The 22,019-nt window shown below is 47.0% G+C and overlaps 1 protein-coding gene across 2 annotated transcripts in view; it reads left to right on the top strand.

The window, feature by feature from the left end:
- The window catches only part of UBE4A (ubiquitination factor E4A), a 61,190-nt gene that overhangs the window by 18,760 nt on the left and 20,411 nt on the right, over positions 1–22,019 (top strand). For both annotated transcript variants that reach the window (XR_009454341.1, XM_059707688.1), the window contains exons 3-14: positions 5,359–5,532; positions 6,093–6,205; positions 6,874–7,026; positions 7,503–7,662; positions 8,008–8,210; positions 8,404–8,595; positions 9,478–9,811; positions 13,497–13,617; positions 15,773–16,077; positions 17,282–17,414; positions 18,996–19,183; positions 21,884–21,984. Coding sequence is in view for 1 of the 2 variants with exons in the window: in XM_059707688.1 (XP_059563671.1) it covers positions 5,359–5,532; positions 6,093–6,205; positions 6,874–7,026; positions 7,503–7,662; positions 8,008–8,210; positions 8,404–8,595; positions 9,478–9,811; positions 13,497–13,617; positions 15,773–16,077; positions 17,282–17,414; positions 18,996–19,183; positions 21,884–21,984 (2,177 nt within the window). In the remaining variant the exon portion in view is untranslated. The remainder of the gene's footprint in view (positions 1–5,358; positions 5,533–6,092; positions 6,206–6,873; positions 7,027–7,502; positions 7,663–8,007; positions 8,211–8,403; positions 8,596–9,477; positions 9,812–13,496; positions 13,618–15,772; positions 16,078–17,281; positions 17,415–18,995; positions 19,184–21,883; positions 21,985–22,019) is intronic.

Below are 22,019 nucleotides of genomic sequence, written 5' to 3'. Positions count from 1 at the left end.
GCAGGCACGTGGCAAGGCTGGGCCTGCCCCCAGGCAGACCCAGCCACTCCACACGCCTGCCTCCAGAGTCCCCCAGTCCTCTCAGCCCCCCAGCCGCCCAGGGTCGGCCCGAGGCACAGACAAGCCTCAGATGATGGCTGCCCAGCCATCCAGGGCCGCCCTAGGCTCAGGTAACCAGGACCGGCTGAGGTTTGCTCTGCCACCAGTGGCAGCAGCAGAGGTGTGATGGAGCATCACCTTTCCCTGATTGCTGGGTCACCTCCTGCCCCTGAGGGCTCTTGGACTGTGAGAGGGGGCAGACTGGAAAGAGGGACCCCTCCTCCAGTGCATGAATTTTAATGCACCAGGCCTCTAGTTGTCCTATATAATAAAAGCCTAGTATGCTAAGTGTCCGGTCGTCCAATTGGCCATTAAACCAATCAAAGAGTAATATGCTAATGATATGCTAAAGCTGCTCAACTGCTCGCTATGATGTTCACTGACCACCAGGGGGCAGACAGTTGACTGGTCGGGCAGTCGCCATGATGTGTACTGACCAGCAGGGGGCAGACGCTCTGACCAGTAGGTTAGCTTGCTGCTGGGGTCTGGCTGATTGGGACTGAGCGAGACAGGCCGGACACACCCTGGAGCCCTGACGCAGTCCCTCCCCAGCTGGCCAACCACCCATATCCCTCCCTGGCTCCAATCATGCACTAGTGGGGTCCCTCAGCCTGGCCTGCACCCTCTCACAATCTGGGACCCCTCAGGGGATGTCAGAGAGCCGGTTTCGGCCTGTCAGCAGAACGACTGGTCACTGTGACACACACTGACCACCAGGGGGCAGATACTCAATGCAGGAGCTACCCCCTGGTGGTCAGTGCACTCCCACAGGGGGAGCACTGCTCAGCCAGAAGCCAGGCTCATGGCTGGTGAGTACAGCGGCAGTGGCAGGAGGGCCCAGGCCAGGCTGAGGGAACCGCCCCCCATGCACGAATTTCATGCACTGGGCTTCTAGTCTATCTACACTAATAAAAGACAAACATGCAAATTGACCGTACCTTTGCTATGCCTTAAGCCACGTCCACCAGCCAATCAGAGCGATTATATGCAAATTAACCCAACCAAGATAACAGCCGGCAGCCACGGAGCTGGAGCAAGCAGGAGGCTTGGATGCCCCAATGATGGAGGCAGCCAAGCTTCCCGCCTACTGTGGCTGGCTCTGAGCTCCACTCAAGGCAACAAAGTTTTAATTATACAAGGTAAATAAGCCCCAGATACCTGCTTTCAGCAGGCCATGGCCACGTAGCTGGAGAGAGCAGGAGGCTTGGGTTGCCCCTGGCAATGGAGGAAGCTAAGCTTCCCTCCCGCCCGCCCTGGCTGGCTCTGAGCTCCTCTCAAGGCTACAAAGTTTCAATTATAGAAGGTAAATAAATCCCAGAATAAAAGAAAAAAAGGAGAGGCTGGGAACTTCTGTCGCCGGAGGCACTTGGCCAGGCTGAAAATGGCCCTCAGCCCCTCACCCAGACTGGCCAGGCACCCCAGTGGGGCCCCCCCACCCTAAAGGGGGTGTGGCCAGCCTGAAAACAGCCATCAGCCCCTCACCCAGGCTGGCCAGGCACCCTAGTGGGGACCTCCACCCTAAAGGAGATGTAACCAGCTGCAAACAGCCATCAGCGCCTCACCCAGGCTGGCCAGGCACCCTAGTGGAGACCCCCACCCTGAAGGGGATGTGACCAGCTGCAGACAGCCATCAGCCTCTCACCCAGTCTGGCCAGGCACCCCAGCGGGACCCCCACCCTGATCCAGGACACCCTTCAGGAAAACCAGCCAGCCCCCACCTGTGCACCAGGCTTCTATCCTATATAATAAAAGGGTAATATGCAAATTGACCCTAACAGCAGAACGACTGGGAATGACTGGTCATTGTGACACACACTGACCACCGGGGGCCAGACGCTCAATGCAGGAGCTGGCCCCTGGTGGTCAGTGCACTCCCACAGGGGGAGCTCTGCTCAGCCACAAGCCAGGCTGATGGCTGCCAGTACAGTGGTGGTGGTGGGAGCCTCTCCTGTCTCCTCAGCAGAGCTAAGGATGTCCGACTGCAGCCTAGGCCTGCTCCCCCTGGGAAGTGGACATCCCCCAAGGGCTCCCGGGCTGCCAGAGGGATGTCTGACTGCCAGCTTAGGCCCAATCCCCCGGGGAGTAGGCCTAAGCCAGCAGGTGGTCATCCCCCAAGAGGTCCCAGACTGTGAGAGGGCACCGGCTGGGCTGAGGGACCCCCCTGAGTGCACAAATTTTTGTGCACCGGGCCTCTAGTCTATATATATATATATATATATATCAAATGAAGGAATATGCAAATTTGTCTAGGACAGTGTCACATCACGACCGTTCATAGGGTCGGCGTGGCTTCAGGACAGCACTCCAGGTCTAAGCACGATTTCGTCCCACCCAGGCAGACTCCCCCATGGCCCACAGCCAAATCCCAACACCGACCTGGGGTTTACTAAACTTTCCTGGAGCTGCTCCCCACACCCACACCCCCTGCCTCAGGACCATGCTGCCCTCAGCAGGGCGCCCTGCCAGTATCCTGACAGGTGGGCGGTCCGGGAGAGCCGAGTGGGACGGGAGCTACAGGGAGCCACGGAGGGGTAGGGCCGCCAGGGGGTCTGAGGAGAGCGGCTGAAGGAAGAGGAAGCTTTGGTGAAGCAGCCGGCCAGGATGCGGGTGGCTCAAGGGGCACAGAGTGGCGCTGAGGCAGGGTGCACCAGAGGGGGCTGGTGGGCGGGGATCTGCCTTGCCCGTGGAGAGCGAGGTTCTGCAGTGGCCCCATGATGCGGCACGGCCCAGCAGGAAACCAGGCAATGACTGCCCACATGGAAGGACCCCCGGGCAGAGGGGGGCGGACCCGCAGCCCTGAGGCGGGGGTTGAGGGGTGGTGCCACCTCAGTGGAGGGGTGCCGCACTGCTGGGCACCCCACTGTGGCAGTTTGGCCAAGCTCCCGGCACTAGCCAGGCCTCGCCACGGCCTGCGCACTTGAGAGGCTTAGACTCCTGCTCCCACTTTGGCCCAAAAGCAAGCCCGCACCCGCCCCAACCTGCTCCGCCGGCCCCACGGCAGCACGAGCCTGCACAGTGAGTGCACCGCCTACCACCTGCTGGGGCAGGGGGGGGCAGTAAGGAATGAGGGGGGGGAGGAAAGACTGTGGAGCATCCATGATGAAGAGGTGCTGGAGAGTGAGGCTTGGAAGCCTCCCGGGGAGGTTTGTTCTGTTTGCCCTGCGGCTGTCCCTTAGGAAAGGCGGAGAGCCGGCTGTGAGGGCTCCTGCACGAGGAGTCCAGTTCCATAGCCAACTGGAATTGGCCTCAGTTTCCTGCTCTGTAAAATGGATTAAGCGTGTCCCAGTGCCTTCACTGAGCTATGAGGGCCAATTGAAATCCTATATAAAGAAAATGAGGGGAGAGGTGAGAAAGAAAAGGAAGGTCGAGCAACACAAAAGAAAGATTGGAAGGAACCTGTAGACCTATTGTCACTTAAATAGGGAATATAGTCAACAGTGTTGTAATGACGGTATGATGCCAGGTGGTACTGGAAATATCGGGGAACACTTTGTAAAGTATATGATTGTCTAACTACTATTCTGTAACTAATATAAAACCTGAAACTAATACAAAATAAATATTGAATGTAAAGAAATGAAACTAGGAGTGAAATTTTTCTAAATTTCAAAGTTTAAATAAAGGCTATAAATGAAAAATAGTGTTTTTCATTTTTCCACTTTATTGTCTTTTCAGTACATGAAAAAGACAGTTGTCTTTATGTGATTCTTTTATACTTTTCTAAGTCATTATCTCATTTGAAGTTCAGGGCAACTTAAAGACAAGATCATTATTCCCTCTACTATTCAAAGAAAGGAAATCTTGGTGTCTGGCCCCAATGATTCAATCGTCAAGCCCTTATTGTAAAGCAGGGTTAGTGAAATTTTCTGTGAAGGGTTATATCTATCTATACTAATAAAAGCCTTGGGGGTGATCAGGCTGGCAGGCAGAAGCGGTTAGGATGTCTGACTGCCGGTTTAGGCCTGATCCCACAGGCAGTCGGACATCCCCCGAAGGGTCCAAGATTGGAGAGGGTGCAGGCTGGGCTGAGGGACACCCCCCGCCCCCCTGCATGAATTTCATGCACCAGGCCACTAGTATCCTATATAATAAAAGGCTAATATGCAAATTGACCGAATGGTGGAACGATCAGTTGCTATGACAAGCACTGACCACCAGGGGGCAGATGCTCAATGCCGGAGCTGCCCCCTCATGGTCACTGCGCTCCCACAGGGGAAGCGCTGCTGAGCCAGAAGCCGAGCTCACGGCTGGCAAGCGCAGCAGCAGTGGCAGGAGCCTCTGCCGCCTCTGCGGCAGCGCTAAGGAGTGGGCATAAGCTGTCAGTAGAACATCCCCCTGAGGGCTCCCAGACTATGTGAGGCTGCAGGCTGGGCTGAGGGACCCCCCGAGTGCATGAATTTTGTGCACCAGGCCTCTAGTGTATATATATATAAAAGCGTAAGTGAATGACCGTTTGGTAGCTATGATGCACACTGACCACCAGGTGGCAGATGCTCAATGCGCAGGCATGGAAATATGGAACAGACTGATGAATCTCAGCAGGAAGGGGGAATGGGGAAGGGCGGGAAGAGATTAACCAAAGGTCTTACATGCACACTAGAGGCCTGGTGCACAGATTCATGTACCAGTGCGGTCCCTCAGCCTGGCCTGCAGGGACCAGGCCGAAACTGGCAGTCCGACATCCCCCAAGGGGTCCCAGATGATAAGAGGATGCAGGCCAGGCTGAGGGACCCCACCAGTGGACAAATGAATCCGTGCACCGGGCCTCTAGTATGTGAAATAAAAAAGAGCTCACAGATAGAGAACAGGCGGGGTGGGAAGTGAGCAAAATGAGTGAAGGTATCCAAAGATGGGAACTTTCAGTTATAAATAAGTCCATGAGGTTGTAATTACATAGCAGGTGACTATAATTAATAATACTATATTCCATATTTGAAAGTTGCTAACAGAGTAGATCTTAAAAGTTCTCATCACAAGAAAAAAAAAATTCCAACTACGTATTGTGAAATATGTTAACTAGACTTATTTTGGTGAACATTTCACAATACATACAAATATCAAATCTTATATACCTGGAACTAAATGTTATATCGCAATTTTTTTAAAATATTGACTGACTTGAGATGTTCACTGATTAGCTGATTAACTTGTTTTACCTGCAAAATTATCCTTCTCTTGGTTATACTTATCATTTTGGGAACTATGCTTGGTTCTCTTAAGAGAGAGGAGCGTGACTGCTATGGCTTCCATTTTTGGCAGATGAACTCCAGCCTAGCCCGGATGACTCGGATAATAGCGTGTCGGAGAGCCTGGATGAATTTGATTACTCTGTGGCTGAAATTAGCCGCTCGTTCCGCTCACAGCAGGAAATATGTGAGCAACTCAACATCAATCACATGATCCAGAGGATCTTCCTCATTACTCTGGACAGCAGTGAGTTACACACTTGCAACCGGTCTGTTCGTTGCTCTGCTCTTCCCTCTCAGGCTAGGGACTTGCTCTCAGAAATCTGTTGTATCTACTGGTTAAACAAACTTGCTGTACTCCCTGGAACACGGGGCTTAGATTTCAGTGAAACTTTGGTGTAACCTAAAATCAGTGTTTAGACACAGATGGAACTTTCATTCTAAGCGTGATACTGACTGTGCTATATGGCTGCGTGCCTTTACTACCTCAGGGGTGACCTCAGCATTTCGATGGAAGTCCTCCAGAGGTATGAGACAATGTTTCCACTCTGTGCCTTCTCTGCAGTTAAACCCAAAGTTAGTCGAAGGTCTGGGTTTTACTCCTTAAGTGTCATGGTGTTAGGTTTATACCAAGTCCATGCTCAGTAACTGGGAGGCGGGGGCTTAAATCTCAGATGCTGCTTTATAGGTCAAGGTTATTCTAATATCACCGAGTCAGACTTGGAGTTCAAGAGAAGTGCTGTCAGATGGGTTGTCTATAAAACAGAAGCATTATCCTTAACCTACCACATTAAAACCATTTCCCAGGTGACCCGAGCATGAAAAGTGGGAATGGTATCCCCAGCCGCTGTGTGTATTTGGAAGAAATGGCAGTAGACCTCGAAGATCAAGACTGGCTTGATATGAACAACATTGAGCAGGTAACGTTCACGTGTTCCTTATGTGTGCCGTCAGGAGAAGCTAGCCGTGCAGCTGTGCTCTGCTTACCTTTCTCCAGCCACGGTTTTGCTCTCCTCCATCTCTTCGTGGTTTGGGGTGTTCCTCTGTTGGTATCTTCTTACCAGCCATGGCCACATGTCCAAATCTACCCATTCTTTAAGACCAGTTAAGATGTCATCTCTTTCTTCTTTTTATCTTTACCAAAATCAAAACAGGCATTTTACCTTATAGGTGCATAATTAACATTAAAGGAATAAAAGTTGGATAGGGAAGACATTGACAACTTTGTACATTTAAATTATCTTTATATAAGTTTGAGTAAGGTCAGCAATCACAGTGTAGTAGCTTTCACATGAGTTTAATTGCTGATTCTCTATACCATTCAACAAATATTCTTTTAATGCTTACTCTGTGCTAGGGGCAATACTAAACATTTGAGCTTGATTTAGGATAACTTTATATATACACAATTATGTTGTATATATAATATCTTCTATAGTAATAACACACTGGGTACTGTTTTCCCCTTTACACTACATCCTGTGATTCTCACAATAACCTGTGTCAGAATTACTTTTTACATCTTGATGTTCTAGGCTTGACTTTGCAGTGGTTTAGTATTTTTGTTTTTTGGGTCTTTTCTTAATAGGCTGTCTTTGCTCGCTTACTACTTCAAGATCCCGGCAACCACTTGATCAACATGACCTCTTCTGCGACGATCAATCTCTCTGCCGATCGAGATGCAGGGGAGAAGCACGCCTTTTGTTACCTTTATTCCTGCTTCCAGAGAGCCAAGGAAGAGGTAACAATGATAATAATTCCCACTGAGAAGGTTTTGTTCTCTTGGCTATGACTTTAACATGTAAGCCAAACAGTTGGATCAGTGTCTTTTATGTCAGTGTATATGCATCGCAGTATACCTGTAATGGATGCTGATATGAGGCACCATTAGTTTTGTGTTCTAAAGTTTTAGTGTTTCTGTGCTTGGGACCCACCCTTTCCCAGTGAACCAGTACCTCTGATTCTTCCTACAAACCTCATACACATCACACCTTTAAGGAAGGTCTGATAAATCCTTTTCACAGAGGTGTGATAATAGAGTAGGCCATGCGTGTCACTTCCAGGATTGGAATTCTAGCAGGTGGGTGATTCCTTAAAGAATGAACTCGCATGAATGTTCAAGAACAACCTTGTTTGGAACACGCGGTCTTTGCCGTGTGCACCCCTATTCCAGGTCGTTAACCAGGCTCTTCCCTCTCTTCTCTATGCTGTTTCCAGATTACCAAGGTTCCAGAGAACCTGCTGCCTTTCGCGGTGCAGTGCAGGAACCTCACTGTGTCCAACACACGGACGGTCCTCCTCACCCCGGAGATCTATGTGGACCAGAACGTCCATGAGCAGCTGGTAGATTTGATGTTGGAGGCCATCCAGGGAGCCCGTGAGTACATAAGCAAGAGCTGTGCTCATCTACATTTTGATTTCCAGCCCTAACCGGTTTGGCTCAGTGGATAGAGCGTCAGCCTGCAGACTCAGGGGTCCCAGGTTCGATTCTGGTCGGGGACATGTACCTTGGTTGCGGGCACATACCCGGTGGGGAATCAAATATAAAACTCTTCCTGGTGCATTGGAAAGCCTCGGAGCCACTGCGGTTCCAGAAACATTAAGGATGCGAGTTCACACCTTGAATATCAGTATAGTTACCGACAGTAGCAGAGTAAAAAGCGGGGTGTAAAGCACATAAAGTTCCTGTGGTCTCTTTCCTTTCTCCTTTGCCTTCTGTTAGATTTTGAAGATGTGACTGAATTTCTGGAAGAGGTCATTGAAGCCTTGCTATTGGATGAGGAAGTCCGAACATTTCCAGAGGTTATGACCCCAGTGTTTGATATTTTGTTGGGCCGAATAAAAGACCTGGAGCTCTGCCAGATGCTGCTGTACGCGTACCTGGACATCCTGCTCTATCTCACCAGGCAGAAGGACATGGCCAAGGTAACGGAGGTGTGAGCACCGAGCTGGAGATTCAGGAATGTGTGCTTCCCTGTCCCCAGGGCACTAGGACATTACCTGCTGAATGAGAGAAAGACGTGCTGTTGTTGTGTAGGCTTAACTCCTTCAGGCCCTCTCATCCATCACATTTATCTCATCATACAAACAAGTAAGTAGGACTTCTCTTCTCCTGCAGGTTTTTGTGGAATACATTCAGCCCAAGGACCTTAGCAATGGGCAGATGTACCAGAAGACCTTGCTGGGAGTAATCCTAAATATCTCTTGCTTATTAAAGACTCCGGGTGTCGTGGAAAATCATGGCTATTTCTTGAATCCATCTCGCTCCAGCCCCCAGGAGATCAAAGTACAGGAGGCCAACATCCATCAGGTGGACTGTTTATGTGTATCCCAGCCCGTCTTAGGTTAAGTCGTTTCCTCGGGAAGCAGGGCTAGATGAGGCTGCTTGAGCTCGCTGGGAACAGGTTGATGGGGGTGGCTTTCTACTGTAACCGTGTAAAGAAAAGCCCTCTCTAGTGTGTGCTGAGAGTCGAGGAAAAACCTTCGTGTGGGTTAAAGACTAACCTGCTGCTCCTCTTCCTCTTGGCCCTGGTTTTCCTCGTCGACCTATTTCTCATAACTTAGCTCCTAAATCTTCTGACTGATCTCCAGCCTATAAACTAATTTTTTTCCTGTCCCTCCGTCCTGTGTCCCCTCTATTTGGGCTTCTTAGCATTCATTATAGTAGAAGTCTGGCCAACATGAGGCAGTAAATGGTTGAATTGGGGGTAGTTTGCATCTCCCATTCTCACAACTCTCAAAAGCCCAGATTTGCAAATTACAGCAGCAGCCAAATCCTGCCTGCTTTGTAAACAGTTCGTAAATAGTTTGATTGAACACAGCCATGCCCATTTGTGTATGTGTGGTTATGGTTTGATTTCATGCCATAATGATAGAGTTGAATAGTTACTACAGCGACCATACAGCATGAAAAGCCAAAAATATTTATCATTTGACCCTCTGCAGAAACAGGTTACTGACCCTACTCTAAAGCTCCATCAGTGCCCCCTGCAGTTGGGCAGCTTGTCAGGAAATCTCTCGTAAGTGCCCAGAAAATTGCTTAAATTAGAACTGGGGATAAGGCACAGGAAGAGTACGGAAAAGATTAGGATTGGCATATTTTTAGAAATTGACAGTGGCTAAGGTTTGGGAGCAACAAATATTAGGATTGTGAAACTGGAATGTTCTGTGGTTATGTTTTCTGGTTAAACAGTTCATGGCTCAGTTCCATGAAAAGATCTACCAGATGCTGAAGAACTTACTCCAGCTCTCCCCAGAAACCAGACATTGCGTCCTGTCCTGGCTGGGAAACTGTTTGCATGCAAATGCAGGCCGCACCAAGATCTGGGCCAACCAGATGCCAGAAATCTTCTTCCAGATGTATGCCTCGGATGCCTTCTTTCTCAACCTGGGTGCTGCTCTCCTGAAGCTGTGCCAGCCGTTTTGCAAACCCAGGTCCTCTCGGCTCCTCACCTTTAACCCCACTTACTGTGCGCTGAAGGAGTTGAATGATGAAGAACGAAAAATAAAAAATGTACACATGAGAGGTAGGGGAGTACTGGGCTTCCCACAACGTGTGTCTGTGTGTGTCAGGCACTCACAACCTTATCCTTTCTCACAAAGGTGCCTCGTAGAAGATGAGGCAGAGAGAAGAGCTATTATAAATCTTACAAGGACAGGCTTTTCAGAATAACACTGGTGGCTTTCAGTTGTTGTGCTTTAGTGAGACCTTCTCTCTGAATTTGGTAACCTTGGGTATTCATTCATTATTTCTTTAAAAATGAATGAAGCACAATCCTTATCCTTTATGAATTCAGAAATTCCAGGAGAAGGCAGATAGATTGATAGGTAACCATAATATGGTGTAGGGCTGAGCTATGGAAACACAGAGGAAGGAGTAAGAAATTCTACAAAAGTTGGAGGTCTTCATAGCTGATCTTTGAGAGAGGAAAGCAGCAAAAGAATCCCCCTAAGAGGGACTAACAAGTATAAAGGCACAAAGCTATGGAGAGGCTTGACTAAGGAATAGTGAGAAGGTCATTGTGGCTAAAGCAAGGGGTAGGTGGGAGGAGGGTAGGGTATGGGAACAGCAGGAAATGAGTCTGGGGAGGCAGAAGATTGAGACCAGATTAGAGAAAACAACAATTACAGAGAAGTAGAAAGAAATCATTCAGCCGAAACCGGTTTGGCTCAGTGGATGGAGCGTCGGCTTGCGGACTGAAGGGTTCCAGGTTCGATTCCGGTCAAGGGCATGTACCTGGGTTGCGGGCACATCCCCAATGGGAGATGTGCAGGAGGCAGCTGATCGATGTTTCTCTCTCATCGATGTTTCTAACTCTCTATCTCTCTCCCTTCCTCTCTGTGAAAAATCAATAGGGTATATTTAAAAAAAAAAAAAAAGAAAGAAATCATTCATAATTCTACCACTCAGAATGAATCATGCTTAATTTCAGTGAATGTAATTCCTCCCAGTTTTATAACTCTTACTAGAGTTGTAAAAGTAAGACATGTTCAAAAGCAAATAATCTTAAATACAGAAAAACACAAAATACCTGGTAGCTATAGTGATCCATTCTGTAGCATCTGAAAAATCTAGTTATCATTCCTTTTAATTTTTGGTATTTCATGATCAAGCTAAAGAAATTTTTTTTTCAATTAAATCTTTATTGTTCAGATTGTTACAGTTGTTCCTCTTTTTTCCCCCCATAGTTCCCCTCCACCCAGTTCCCACCCCACCCTCCACCCTCACCCCCCCACTGTCCTCATCCATAGGTGCACGATTTTTGTCCAGTCTCTTCCCGCATCCCCCACACCCCTTTCCCCCACAAGAATAGTCAGTCCACTCCCTTTCTATGCCCCTGATTCTATTCTATTCACCAGTTTATTCTGTTCATCAGATTATTTATTCACTTGATTTTTAGATTCACTTGTTGATAGATGTGTATATGTTGTTCATAATTTGTATCTTTTTCTTCTTCTTCCTCTTCTTAAAGAATACCTTTCAGCATTTCATATAATGCTGGTTTGGTGGTGATGAACTCCTTTAGCTTTTTCTTATCTGTGAAGCTCTTTATCTGGCCTTCACTTCTGAATGATAGCTTTGCTGGATAAAGTAATCTTGGTTGTAGGTTCTTGGCATTCATCACTTTGAATATTTCTTGCCACTCCCTTCTGGACTGCAAAGTTTCTGTTGAAAAATCAGCTGACAGTCGTATGGGTACTCCCTTGTAGGTAACTGAGTTTCTTTCTCTTGCTGCTTTTAAGATTCTCTCTTTGTCTTTGGCTCTTGGCACTTTAATTATGATGTGTCTTGATGTGGTCTTCTTTGGATTCCTTTTGTTTGGGGTTCTCTGCGCTTCCTGGACTTGTAAGTCTGTTTCTTTCACCAGGTAGGGGAAGTTTTCTGTCATTATTTCTTCAAATAGGTTTTCAATATCTTGCTCTCTCTCTTCTTCTGGCACCCCTATAATTCTGATGTTGGTATGCTTGAAGCTGTCCCAGAGGCTCCTTACACTATCTTCGTATTTTCGGATTCTTTTTTCATTTTGCTTTTCTGGTTGGGTGTTTTCTGCTTCTTCGCATTTCAAATCTTTGACTTGATTCTTGCGATCCTCTAGTCTGCTGTTGGATCTCTGTATATTATTCTTTATTTCAGTCAGTGTATGCTTAATTTCTAGTTGATCCTTTTTCATAACCTCGAGGGTCTCACTAGATTTCTTGAGGGTCTCACTACATTTATCGGCGGTCTCACCAGACTTTTTGAGGGTCTTACTAAATTTATCAGCAGTTTCTAGAAAGTTCTTGAAAAACCTTGAAAGTGTGGTTTTGAACTCTATATCCAGTCGTTTGCTTTCCTCCATTTCTGTCATTTGTGACCTGTTTCTTGTCTCCACATTTTTTATGCTTCCCTGTGTTGGTAGAGTGGCTTTGTGTGCTAGGTGTCCTATAGGGCCTAGTGGCTCAGCCTCCCCAATTACCTGAGGTGGACACTCTTGGTGCACCCTTTGTGGGCTTTGTGCACAGTCTTGTTGTAGTTAAGCCTTGATTGTTGTAGGTATCATTGGGAGGAATTGACCTCCAGGCCAATTGGCTGTGAGAGTCAGCTGTGTCTACGGTGGGAGAACTTTTGTGCTGGAGACACCCTTATGGGGCAAGACTTGCTTCAGTGGGGCTTTGGTGCTCACTGACTCTGCCCCCTGAGTGTGTCCCTTGTGGATCTGAGGAGTTGTAATTGGATGGTCCCACTCTGACCTCTGGGTACACTGGCTCTTGGATCTAAGGAGGTGCTAATTTAGCCTCTGCCTGAGGCTACCCAGCAGGAGCTACGAAGAGGTCTGCAGATTCCCCTTCCTTGTTTGGGGTTTGGAGATGCCCAAATGAGGCCCAGCTGTGAAGCAATGCAAGCTGCTGTGGGGCCTTGGGCCTTCTCTTGGAAGTTCTGGGTCTGTTTGACCCAGCTGCAGTTTGTTAGGTAATTTCAGATTGCAAAGGGCCAGGGCATTCATATGCAAAAGCCTCTGCCTCAGCTTTGGTGGGGCGGGGTCTCAGGGAATCAAAGCGTGGAGCAAGCAGCTATGGCTGATCCTCAGCCCTGCCCTAAGGGGCCCCGCGTCTCAGTGTCCCAGTAATCGCTGCAAGCACCTCTGAGAGAAAGCCACCCTCGAGTTCCGAGTTCTGCCTGCTGCCAGACAGTCCAGTTTCTCCCCGTATGAGTCTGGGTCCCCAGAGACTCACCCAGAACTGGAGTTCAGAGCAGTCGGGGGCTTGTGTCTCCCTCCCAATTCCAAAAGACAGCCGCGTCCTCAGTCACCAGCCCCTGCAGCGTGCACCTCCGTACCTCTGCACTTTACTTCTGCAGCTCCTCTGAGTCTCAGTGTGCTTTTCTCTTCCTTCTAGTTGTAGAATTTCCACTCAGCCAGCCTTCCTGTGGTTCTGGATGATGTCCATTTTGTCTTTTAGTTGTATTTTTGAATTTGTTGTGGGAGGCAGTGATTTCCGGTGTTTACCTATGCCACCATTTTGGTTTCTCCTCAAGCTAAAGAAATTTAACTGCATTTCTGTGAATAGTGAGAGCCAAAAGATGTGATGAGATTTGTTTTTAAGAAGATAATTACTTTAAAAAGAAAGATATCACTGGTAGCAGTAAGGAAGTGGAACTAGAATCAGGGGACCCAGGAGACCAGGAGAGATGCCTGTGGCAAGCCGTTTACTGTGCCTTCTGACTTCTTTGAGGTTTGGACAAAGAAACCTGTCTTATCCCAGCTGTGCAGGAGCCAAAGTTTCCCCAGAACTACAACCTCGTAACGGAGAACCTTGTCCTGACAGAGTACACCTTACACTTGGGATTTCACAGGTAACTCTCCTGATGGTGCTAGGAAAGAACCATACAATCGTGCTGATGGGCAGGAAGCTCAGAGACGTCTTGCAACCTCACTTCCTCCAGAAGGAAGGCTCACATTAGGGTCTGGGAGGAAAAGGCATTATTTGCATTTATTTGTGTTTACATGAATTGGTTTTGTCCAAATAACTTGAATTTATGTTTAATTATCGATGTGTTAAACTTACTAAAATTAAAGATACACTAGTATTTTTCTCTAAACTTGCAAATTTTAAAATCACTGTCTTCTATTGTTATCTGTCAAAGTGGAATTGTTTTCATTTAATATTTCACTCTCTGCTCTTGAATATTCATTACTTACTACTCCTGATGAGAAAAGACCAAGCTGTACTCTATGGTGTAGAGACAAGATTAAAGAAATGTTTATAAGGGATTCCAATCAGGTCCGTAAGACTGCAAAAGATTCACGTTACAAAGATAAAGGGGATTCTAGAAGTGTGAAGGTTCTAGAACTAGAGGGTATAACTTTCAAAAATGGTTCTGGTTCTAGCTAGCTGTAGTTACTCTAGAATTTTGTTTCCCTCTGGTTCAGCTGATTATGACTACGAGTATAAATAAGAGAAAAAACTACTCACTCATAGTTGTAGTCTACATCAGGGGTGGGGAACCGTTTTTCTGCCAAGGGCTGGTTGCTTATTTATAACATCATTCACAGACCACACGAAATTATCAGTTTAAAAATTAGCCTGCTCTATGTGGTCAAACATTTAATTAATTCACCCCTAATGCCGTGGCAGGGCCAGACCAAATGATTTCATGGGCTGGATGTTCCCCACCTCTGGTCTAGAGAATGGGATATTGAGGGTAGCAGTTTTTTAATACCTTATCAGGGTACTTCAATTGACAGGGCATTGTTCAAAACTTAGCAGATCCCTTAAAAAATGAAATTACATCTTTATTAGAGATTTTCTATCCCTCTCATTGACAATTTAAATGAGACAATAGATAATTCATTCAGCATGTTTTTGGCCTGTTCAACCACGTAGATTCAAACACAAAAGTGAATGTCATCTAGTTTCCCAGTAAGGCTACCTCCCCCCACAGACATCACCTTCAGGGCCAGAGAAGATGATTTGGGGCTATCCACGGAGAGAAACTACCCATAACATTGAATTGTGGGTCTTCCTTTCCTTAGAGAACATTTGGCTGGCCCTTTGTGAAAGATAATGAATACTGAACAGACGGCTTTTTCATCGCCGCCCGGTGGCGGCTCCCTTATAGGTGGTCTCTATTACTGTAGAACCTCTTTTTTAATCCTCACCCAAGGAGTGAGGATATTTTTCCCATTGATTTTTAGAGAGAGTGGAAGAAAGGTGGGGAGGAGAGAGAGACAAATTGGTTGCCTCTCATACGCACCTGGACCGGAGCAGAAATCGAACCTCCCCTGCCCTTGACCAGGAATTGAACCTACAGCAGCCGATGCTCTAGCCACTTAGTCACACCAACCAGGGCTTTAGTTCTCTTCTGACCATGGGAAGACTGTCCATATAACTATATCTAGGTACAGTCATTGCACTTGTGGGTTGTCGAATTCTCCTGCTGGCCTTCTTGTACTTTGCTTAATAGTTATTTATTTGACATAGTAATATCCCAATCTATACCCTGCCTACTATTTGTAATTACCCATAATTATGTTGAAGACTTGGTAACATTTTCCAGTGCTGTGCCCCCTGCCTCTTTGTCAATAACTTTCATGAGTGCCTTCTGTATTGTCATAATTGCAACTTCCTACATCCTAAAAGAGATACTAGAATAAATTAATGAGGATTTGACCCTAGCCAGTTTGCCTTAGTGGATAGAGCGTCGGCCTGTGGACTGAAAGGTCCCAGATTCGATTCTGGTCAAGGGCACATGCCCAGGTTGCAGGCTCGATCCCAAGTAGGGGGCATGCAGGACGCAGCCAGTCAATGATTCTCTCTCATCATTGATGTTTCTATCTCTGTCTCCCTCTCCGTTCTTCTCTGAAATCAATAAGAAATAATATATTTTTTTAAAAATACAAAAAACTATTATAAAAATAAAATGAGGATTTGTATTTCTGGAATGGAAAGTACTCAACTATCCCTGTATGAGCCTCCTGACCCAGTTTCTTCTGCTTTCTTGGAGGCAGGTTGCATGATCAGATGGTAAAAATCAACCAAAATCTGCACCGGCTGCAGGTCGCCTGGCGAGATGCTCAGCAAAGCTCTAGCCCCGCGGCCGACAACCTGCGTGAGCAGTTTGAGCGACTTATGACCATCTATCTCTCTACCAAGACCGCCATGACTGAGCCGCAGATGCTGCAAAACTGCCTCAACTTGCAGGTGTCCATGGCCGTTCTCCTCGTTCAACTGGCCATAGGCAATGAGGGCTCCCAGCCCGTAGAGCTGACCTTCCCTCTGCCCGACGGCTATAGCTCCTTGGCCTACGTGCCAGGTAAGCGGGCCTGCTTGGGAGCTTCCTGTCTGTAGCCACTGAGGTTTACCTGGGTCACCTTGGAAGGTAAACCCTTCCTTCATCATCATCCGGCTGTTTTTGGACAAACTGCTCCTACTTGCAGTGCCACCTCCTGGTGCACGTGTGGGGCCAGCAGCCTTGTCCTCAGCCTGTGGCCTCCCGCTGCGCACATCAGAAGACAGGCTTCAGAGCACAGGGGCCTTTCAGAGTCGGGTTCCAGCGCTGTCAGTTTCCATCATTGATATTGTTTGTTGCTCAACTTGGAAATTTACCTAACTCTGCCTGTGCTAGTCTGTAGGGGGAAATCATCTCCTGTTGGTTAACCAGGAAGGGAAACTGTATATGTATGTGGTTGACATATCCATCAAAATTAAAGTATATGTTCTGGATAACTGTATTGGTCATCCATTACTGAGTAATAAATTATCCCAAAACACAGAAACTGTAAGACAGCAAACATTGTTTCACACTGTGACTGTGGTGTCAGGCACCCAGGAGCGGCGTAGCTGCATGGTTCTGATTCTGGGTCTTGCGTGAGGTTTGGCCAAGCTGTCAGCCAGGGCCATAGGAATCTGAGGACTCGGCCATTGCTGAAGGATCTGCTCACAAGCCTGTCCCGTGGTTGCCTACTGGCCTCTTTTCTACACCACACAGGTCCCTACTCAGTGCCACTCCTGATAGGGCGGCTGGCTCCCCGCAGAGCAAGGGGCCCAATGGGAGCTGCTCTTACAACTGATCATGGAACTGACATGCACCAGCTGTGCATGCCTCAGGGTGTATCTTCTACCCGGAGGAGTGCAGGACGGGACACCCAAGGGCGTGAGTAGCAGGAGGTTAGGACCATCCTGGAGACTGGTGAGCATGGTCACCTAATGAGTCTTTCAGATCCTTCGTACATCTAAAGGGTTGTTTAGTGCCCAGTTAAGGTTGAGTGTGGGAAATCGGTGTACTCTCTGAAACTGCACTGATGTGTTAACAGTATTTTTGTGTCCCTACTGCTCTTATATTTATTGGATAAGAATAAAAATTGACACATTTAAAGGAGACTCTACATTTATTAACTTGTCACCATTCCTAGTATCTGTAAGACATTTGGGTTCTGTTAACCTTCACTGAATACAGTGTAGAATTTGTATGTACAGAAAGTCAGGCGTTTGGCTAATTCCAGTGACTTTTTTTCCAGAATTTTTTGCAGATAACCTGGGTGATTTCCTCATCTTCCTCCGCCGCTTTGCGGATGACATGTTGGAGACGTCCGCAGACGCCCTGGAGCACGTGCTTCACTTCGTCACTGTCTTCACGGGAAGCATAGAAAGGTGAAGCGCTGGGGCTCAGCTTCCCTGGTTAGAGCTGCAGAGCGTTCAGAGACTTCTCACCGAGGACAAGCCAGAAGCTGTGTTACATTGTTGATCACCTGACCGTCCTATGGGTAGCCAGAAACCCCACTCTTGCCCACAGGGAATTTGAACTTTCCTATAAGGTACCTGATAGGCATGCCACTGCCAGCCCCTAGTGAAACTTACCTTAATGCAGAAACCTGACCCGTGGCAGCCAGGTGCTAATGATCTTTTAATAACCGTATGATACAGGTTGCTCTTGAAGTCCTGAGTTGGGTGAGCAGTAAACTTAGGTAAATGCTTTCTGATTTCAAGTCTTTCTCGTTCGTCGCACCTAGTCCTCTTTGCCAAAGGACGATTCTCACTGACGGTAGAGATGCCTCTCTGATGTTTCTGGTGCCTCGGCCCAAGGAAACAGACAGTGTGTACGTAGTGAGGACTGCTCCACGGAGAAGAGAATGAGCCACAGTCCGTGGAGCCATGTCAGTGAGAAGTAGGTAAAAGCGATCCTTCACTGAGCTGAGCAGATCTAATGAGGAAACATAAGTCAGCAAGTATTTATTAGGCGCACCTGGTATGCACTGTAAGTAACATAGAATAATTATCCTGGCCTTTGCTTTCAGAACGCTTGGAAAGGCAAGTGTATCCCTGATGAAACAGTCAGAATAGTAAGCAGGAAAGAATGCATTACAGAGAAGTACACAGAATGGCTAAGCAGTAAATACAAACCCAAGTACTCACCCTCACACTTGGTAAGCTGTGACCTCAAAGTTGAATGGTATTCCCTACATTACCCCCCAGAAATTGACAGACTTAAAGCCGCAGAGCCCTGTTTCCCACAGTGCTGGCGTGGGATGTTTGCGCCGCTGGAGACAATTTGACTCCTTGGCTTGGACGGTTTTGGCATGGTGGTCGTAGAGGGCACGGCCAAGCCCTTTCCCTAAGAAGAAGAAGAAAGAGGTTTCAGTTACTCTTCATACTCCTGAGAAGACTGGCTAGCCAGGGCCCTGCACCAGTGTACACCAGTATTTTCGGAGAAATAAAAACCTGAAGCGGCTGAAATGAATGTTGATGAAGATAATGAAATAGTTTTCAAACAGTCCTTATCTGACAGAAGGAGAAAGCACACGAGACAAACACCTACACGTTCAAGGGAAAAGGGAAAGAAAAAGCAGTCAGTGGTGCTGAATGTATTGTGTATACTTCTGGAAAATGTGATTTTATTACGAGGACTGCTTTTTGTATTTAAGAAGGTGCAGTGGAATGCAGTTGTTGGAAGGGTTGTCAGAAAAACTGTAGGTTCGAGTCCTAGGAAGCGGCCCGTGGCTTTGGCCCACCTGCCCAGCTGAAGCGCAGGTGTGCGCTCCGGCTCGCCGCAGCCTGGCTCACGCCTCTTCTAGCTTCTTTTCGGATCTGTGTCTTTAGTCGCTCTGCCTGGAGAGAAGGCTCACCAGTAACTTCAGGTTTAAGTAGTAAAGTCTTTGTTGTCACCATCAAATAAAGAAAATAAAACATTGTTTAAAATCTACCCGCTCAACTTGCTTCCTGCCCTGTTTGCAGGATGAAGAATCCCCACCTGAGGGCCAGGCTGGCTGAGGTGCTGGAAGCAGTGATGCCCCACCTGGATCAGACCCCAAGTCCCCTGGTGTCGAGCGTGTTCCACCGGAAACGTGTGTTCTGCAACTTCCCCTACGCAGCCCACCTCGCGGAAGCTCTGATCAAGGTCTTTGTGGACATTGAGTTCACAGGTAAAGCAGACAAGAACTCAAAAGCTGATACTTGTGCAGTTTCATAGCTGATATTTTTTTACTAGTTTGAGTTCTTGTCAGTATTTGAATATCAGAAAAATGTCATCGTTTATTGAATTCCTACTATGTGCCACCTTGATGCTAAGTGCTTTTTTTTTTACATTGTTTCATGAATTTGTCACCATCTGGAAAGTTTTACTGTATTATCCTCATTTTACATATAAGGACATGGATCCTCAAAAAAATTAAATTATTTGTCTGTCATACAACTGAGTGGTAGGCTTAGGTCTTTCTCCTCAAAAAAAACAACACATACTCTTACCAACTTTATTATTTACTGCTTGATCAAACCATACTCAAATAAATTAGGCTGTCTGATTAAAACCCAAGTCTTTATTTTCTCTGCCTCAAAATTGCAGAATAGTGGAGAATGAGACAGTGTGCTGATTGAAATATTCTTTTATCCAAACTGTCTAATAGTCTAATTGTTAAATTAAGAATAGCAGCAGGCTCCCTGGCCAGTGTTGCTCAATGGTTAGGGTGTCCGCCTGCACACCAAAGGGTCAAGGGTTTGATTCCAAGTCAAGGGCATATGCCTAGGTTGAGGTTTGCTCCCCGCTCCCGCTTGGGGTGCATTCCAGAGGCAACCAATCAACCTTGATCTTTCTCTTTCTCCTTCCCCACCCCCCTTCTTTTCTCCCTCCTTTCCACTTTCTCTGAAAAACAATGGAAAAAAGTATCCTCCGGTGAGGATTAACAGAAAAAGAACAGCAGGCGACACTCCCTTTCTCTCTCGGCCTTTTGAGATCTAACCCTGAGATGCTGTGTTTGAGTAAACAATACCCCATCACAACCAGTAAACAGGATGTTAAGCAGTTACTTAAGACCCTTTTTACTTTTTATTAATTATTTTTTTGATCTTCACCGAGGGCTTTTGGGGTTTTTTTTAGAGAGAGAAGGAGAGGGAGAGGGGGGGAGAGAGAGAGAGAGAAACATCAATGTGAGAAACACCAATTGGTTGCCTCTTGTATATGCCCCAATTGGGGACCAAACCCACACCCTAGGTGTGTGCCCTGACCAGGAATCGAACTCACAACCTTTCAAAGTGGAATGGCACTCCAACCAACGAGTCACACTGGCCAAGGCTAGACCCCTCTTAAAGGGGATGTCCTAGTATCCAATGACAAATACATTTATTATTTTTTTAATTTTATTTTTCCATCACAGTTTACATTCAATATTATTTTTTACTAGTTTGAGGTGTATCGCATAGTTGTTGGACAATTATAAAGAGACATTTAGCCATAACCGGTTTGGCTCAGTGGATAGAGCGTCGGCCTGCGGACTGAAAGGTCCCAGGTTCGATTCCGGTCAAGGGCATGTACCTGGGTTGCGGGCACATCCCCAGTAGGAGATGTGCAGGAGGCAGCTGATGGATGTTTCTCTCTCATCGATGTTTCTGGCTCTCTATCTCTATCCCTCCCTGTAAAAAAGAGACATTTAATATTTTTTAATATCTTTCTATTGCTTTTTTTTAGAGAGAAAGATAGAAACATGGATAAAAACCATCAATCGGCTGCCTCCTGTATGCCCCCTACTGGGGATCGAGCCCAAAACCCAGGCATGTGCCCTGACCGGGAATCAAATAGGCAGCCTCTTGGTTCGTAGGTAAATGCAGTTGAGCAATAAATTGCTGCAGTTTCCTCATTATCTCATAACACAATTCTTTAGTTTCCTGCAATTATCTCAGGATATGTTATAATCCCTGTCTTATATCGGAGGAAGTGAAAGTTGCAAAAGGTTGAGAGACTTGCATGATGTGGAGCGGAAGGAAAACCTAGGTCTTCGAACTCCGTACCCCATGCTCTTTCTTTATTGTGTGACCTGACCTGTATGCTCTAGTGGTCAAATGCAATATAAGCCACAGGTTTTCAGCTTCTGCCCTGATTTTTCAGAGTAATTAAGAAACGGCCCTAGCTGCTGTGGCTCAGTGGATAGAGTGTTGGCCTGTGGACTGAAGGCCCCAGGTTTGATTTCTGGTCAGAGCACATGCCCAGGTTGCGGGCTCGATCCCCAGTGGGGGTCATGCAGGAGGCAGCCAATCGATGATTCTCCCTCATCATTGATGTTTCTATCTCTCCCTTTCCCTTCCTATCTGAAATCAATAAAAATACATTGAAAGAAGGAAATGAGAAAGGGAAGGGAGGGAGGGAGGGAGGGAAGGAGGGAAGGAAGGAAGGAAGGAAGGAAGGAAGGAAGGAAGGAAGGAAGGAAGGAAGGAAGGAAGGAAGGAAGGAAGGAAGGAAGAGTTGGCCACACATCTGGCATATTATCTGTGAAGATTGTGGGGATTATTTGATTTCCCATCTGCACATGGCTGTCTGCCATAGTGGCAGGCAGAGGCTCATTTAGGGTCTGATAAATACTCTACATTTCATGTGGAAGCATTTGTTTCCCTTGGCTTTTATTGCGGTCAGTCCTTGTCCTCTTCTGTGGGACGAGGTATTCTTCTGCTCTGTCAGTGAGGAAGTAGGCAAATGCTTGCCTGCAGCTCTAGGCCTGTGAGCTCTCAAGGCAGATTTTGTCCGCCTTGACACATTCAGAGTCAAGGAAAATGGCCACACATAGACATAAGCTCTTACTCTTTCTCTGATGGCACCTTTAACACCTTTGCTGGGTTTTGCTCTTGCCTTACTCCAGGAGACCCCCATCAGTTTGAACAGAAGTTCAATTACCGCCGTCCCATGTACCCCATTCTAAGGTACATGTGGGGAACAGATACCTATCGAGAGAGCATTAAGGTAAGAGTTTTCGGTGAAACCAGACTAAGTTATCA

This window comes from Myotis daubentonii, chromosome 9 (genome assembly GCF_963259705.1).
Source record: "Myotis daubentonii chromosome 9, mMyoDau2.1, whole genome shotgun sequence".
NCBI lineage: Eukaryota > Metazoa > Chordata > Mammalia > Chiroptera > Vespertilionidae > Myotis > Myotis daubentonii.
The sequence above is the reverse complement of the archived record's forward strand: the minus strand, read 5'-3'. Positions and strand labels throughout refer to the sequence as shown.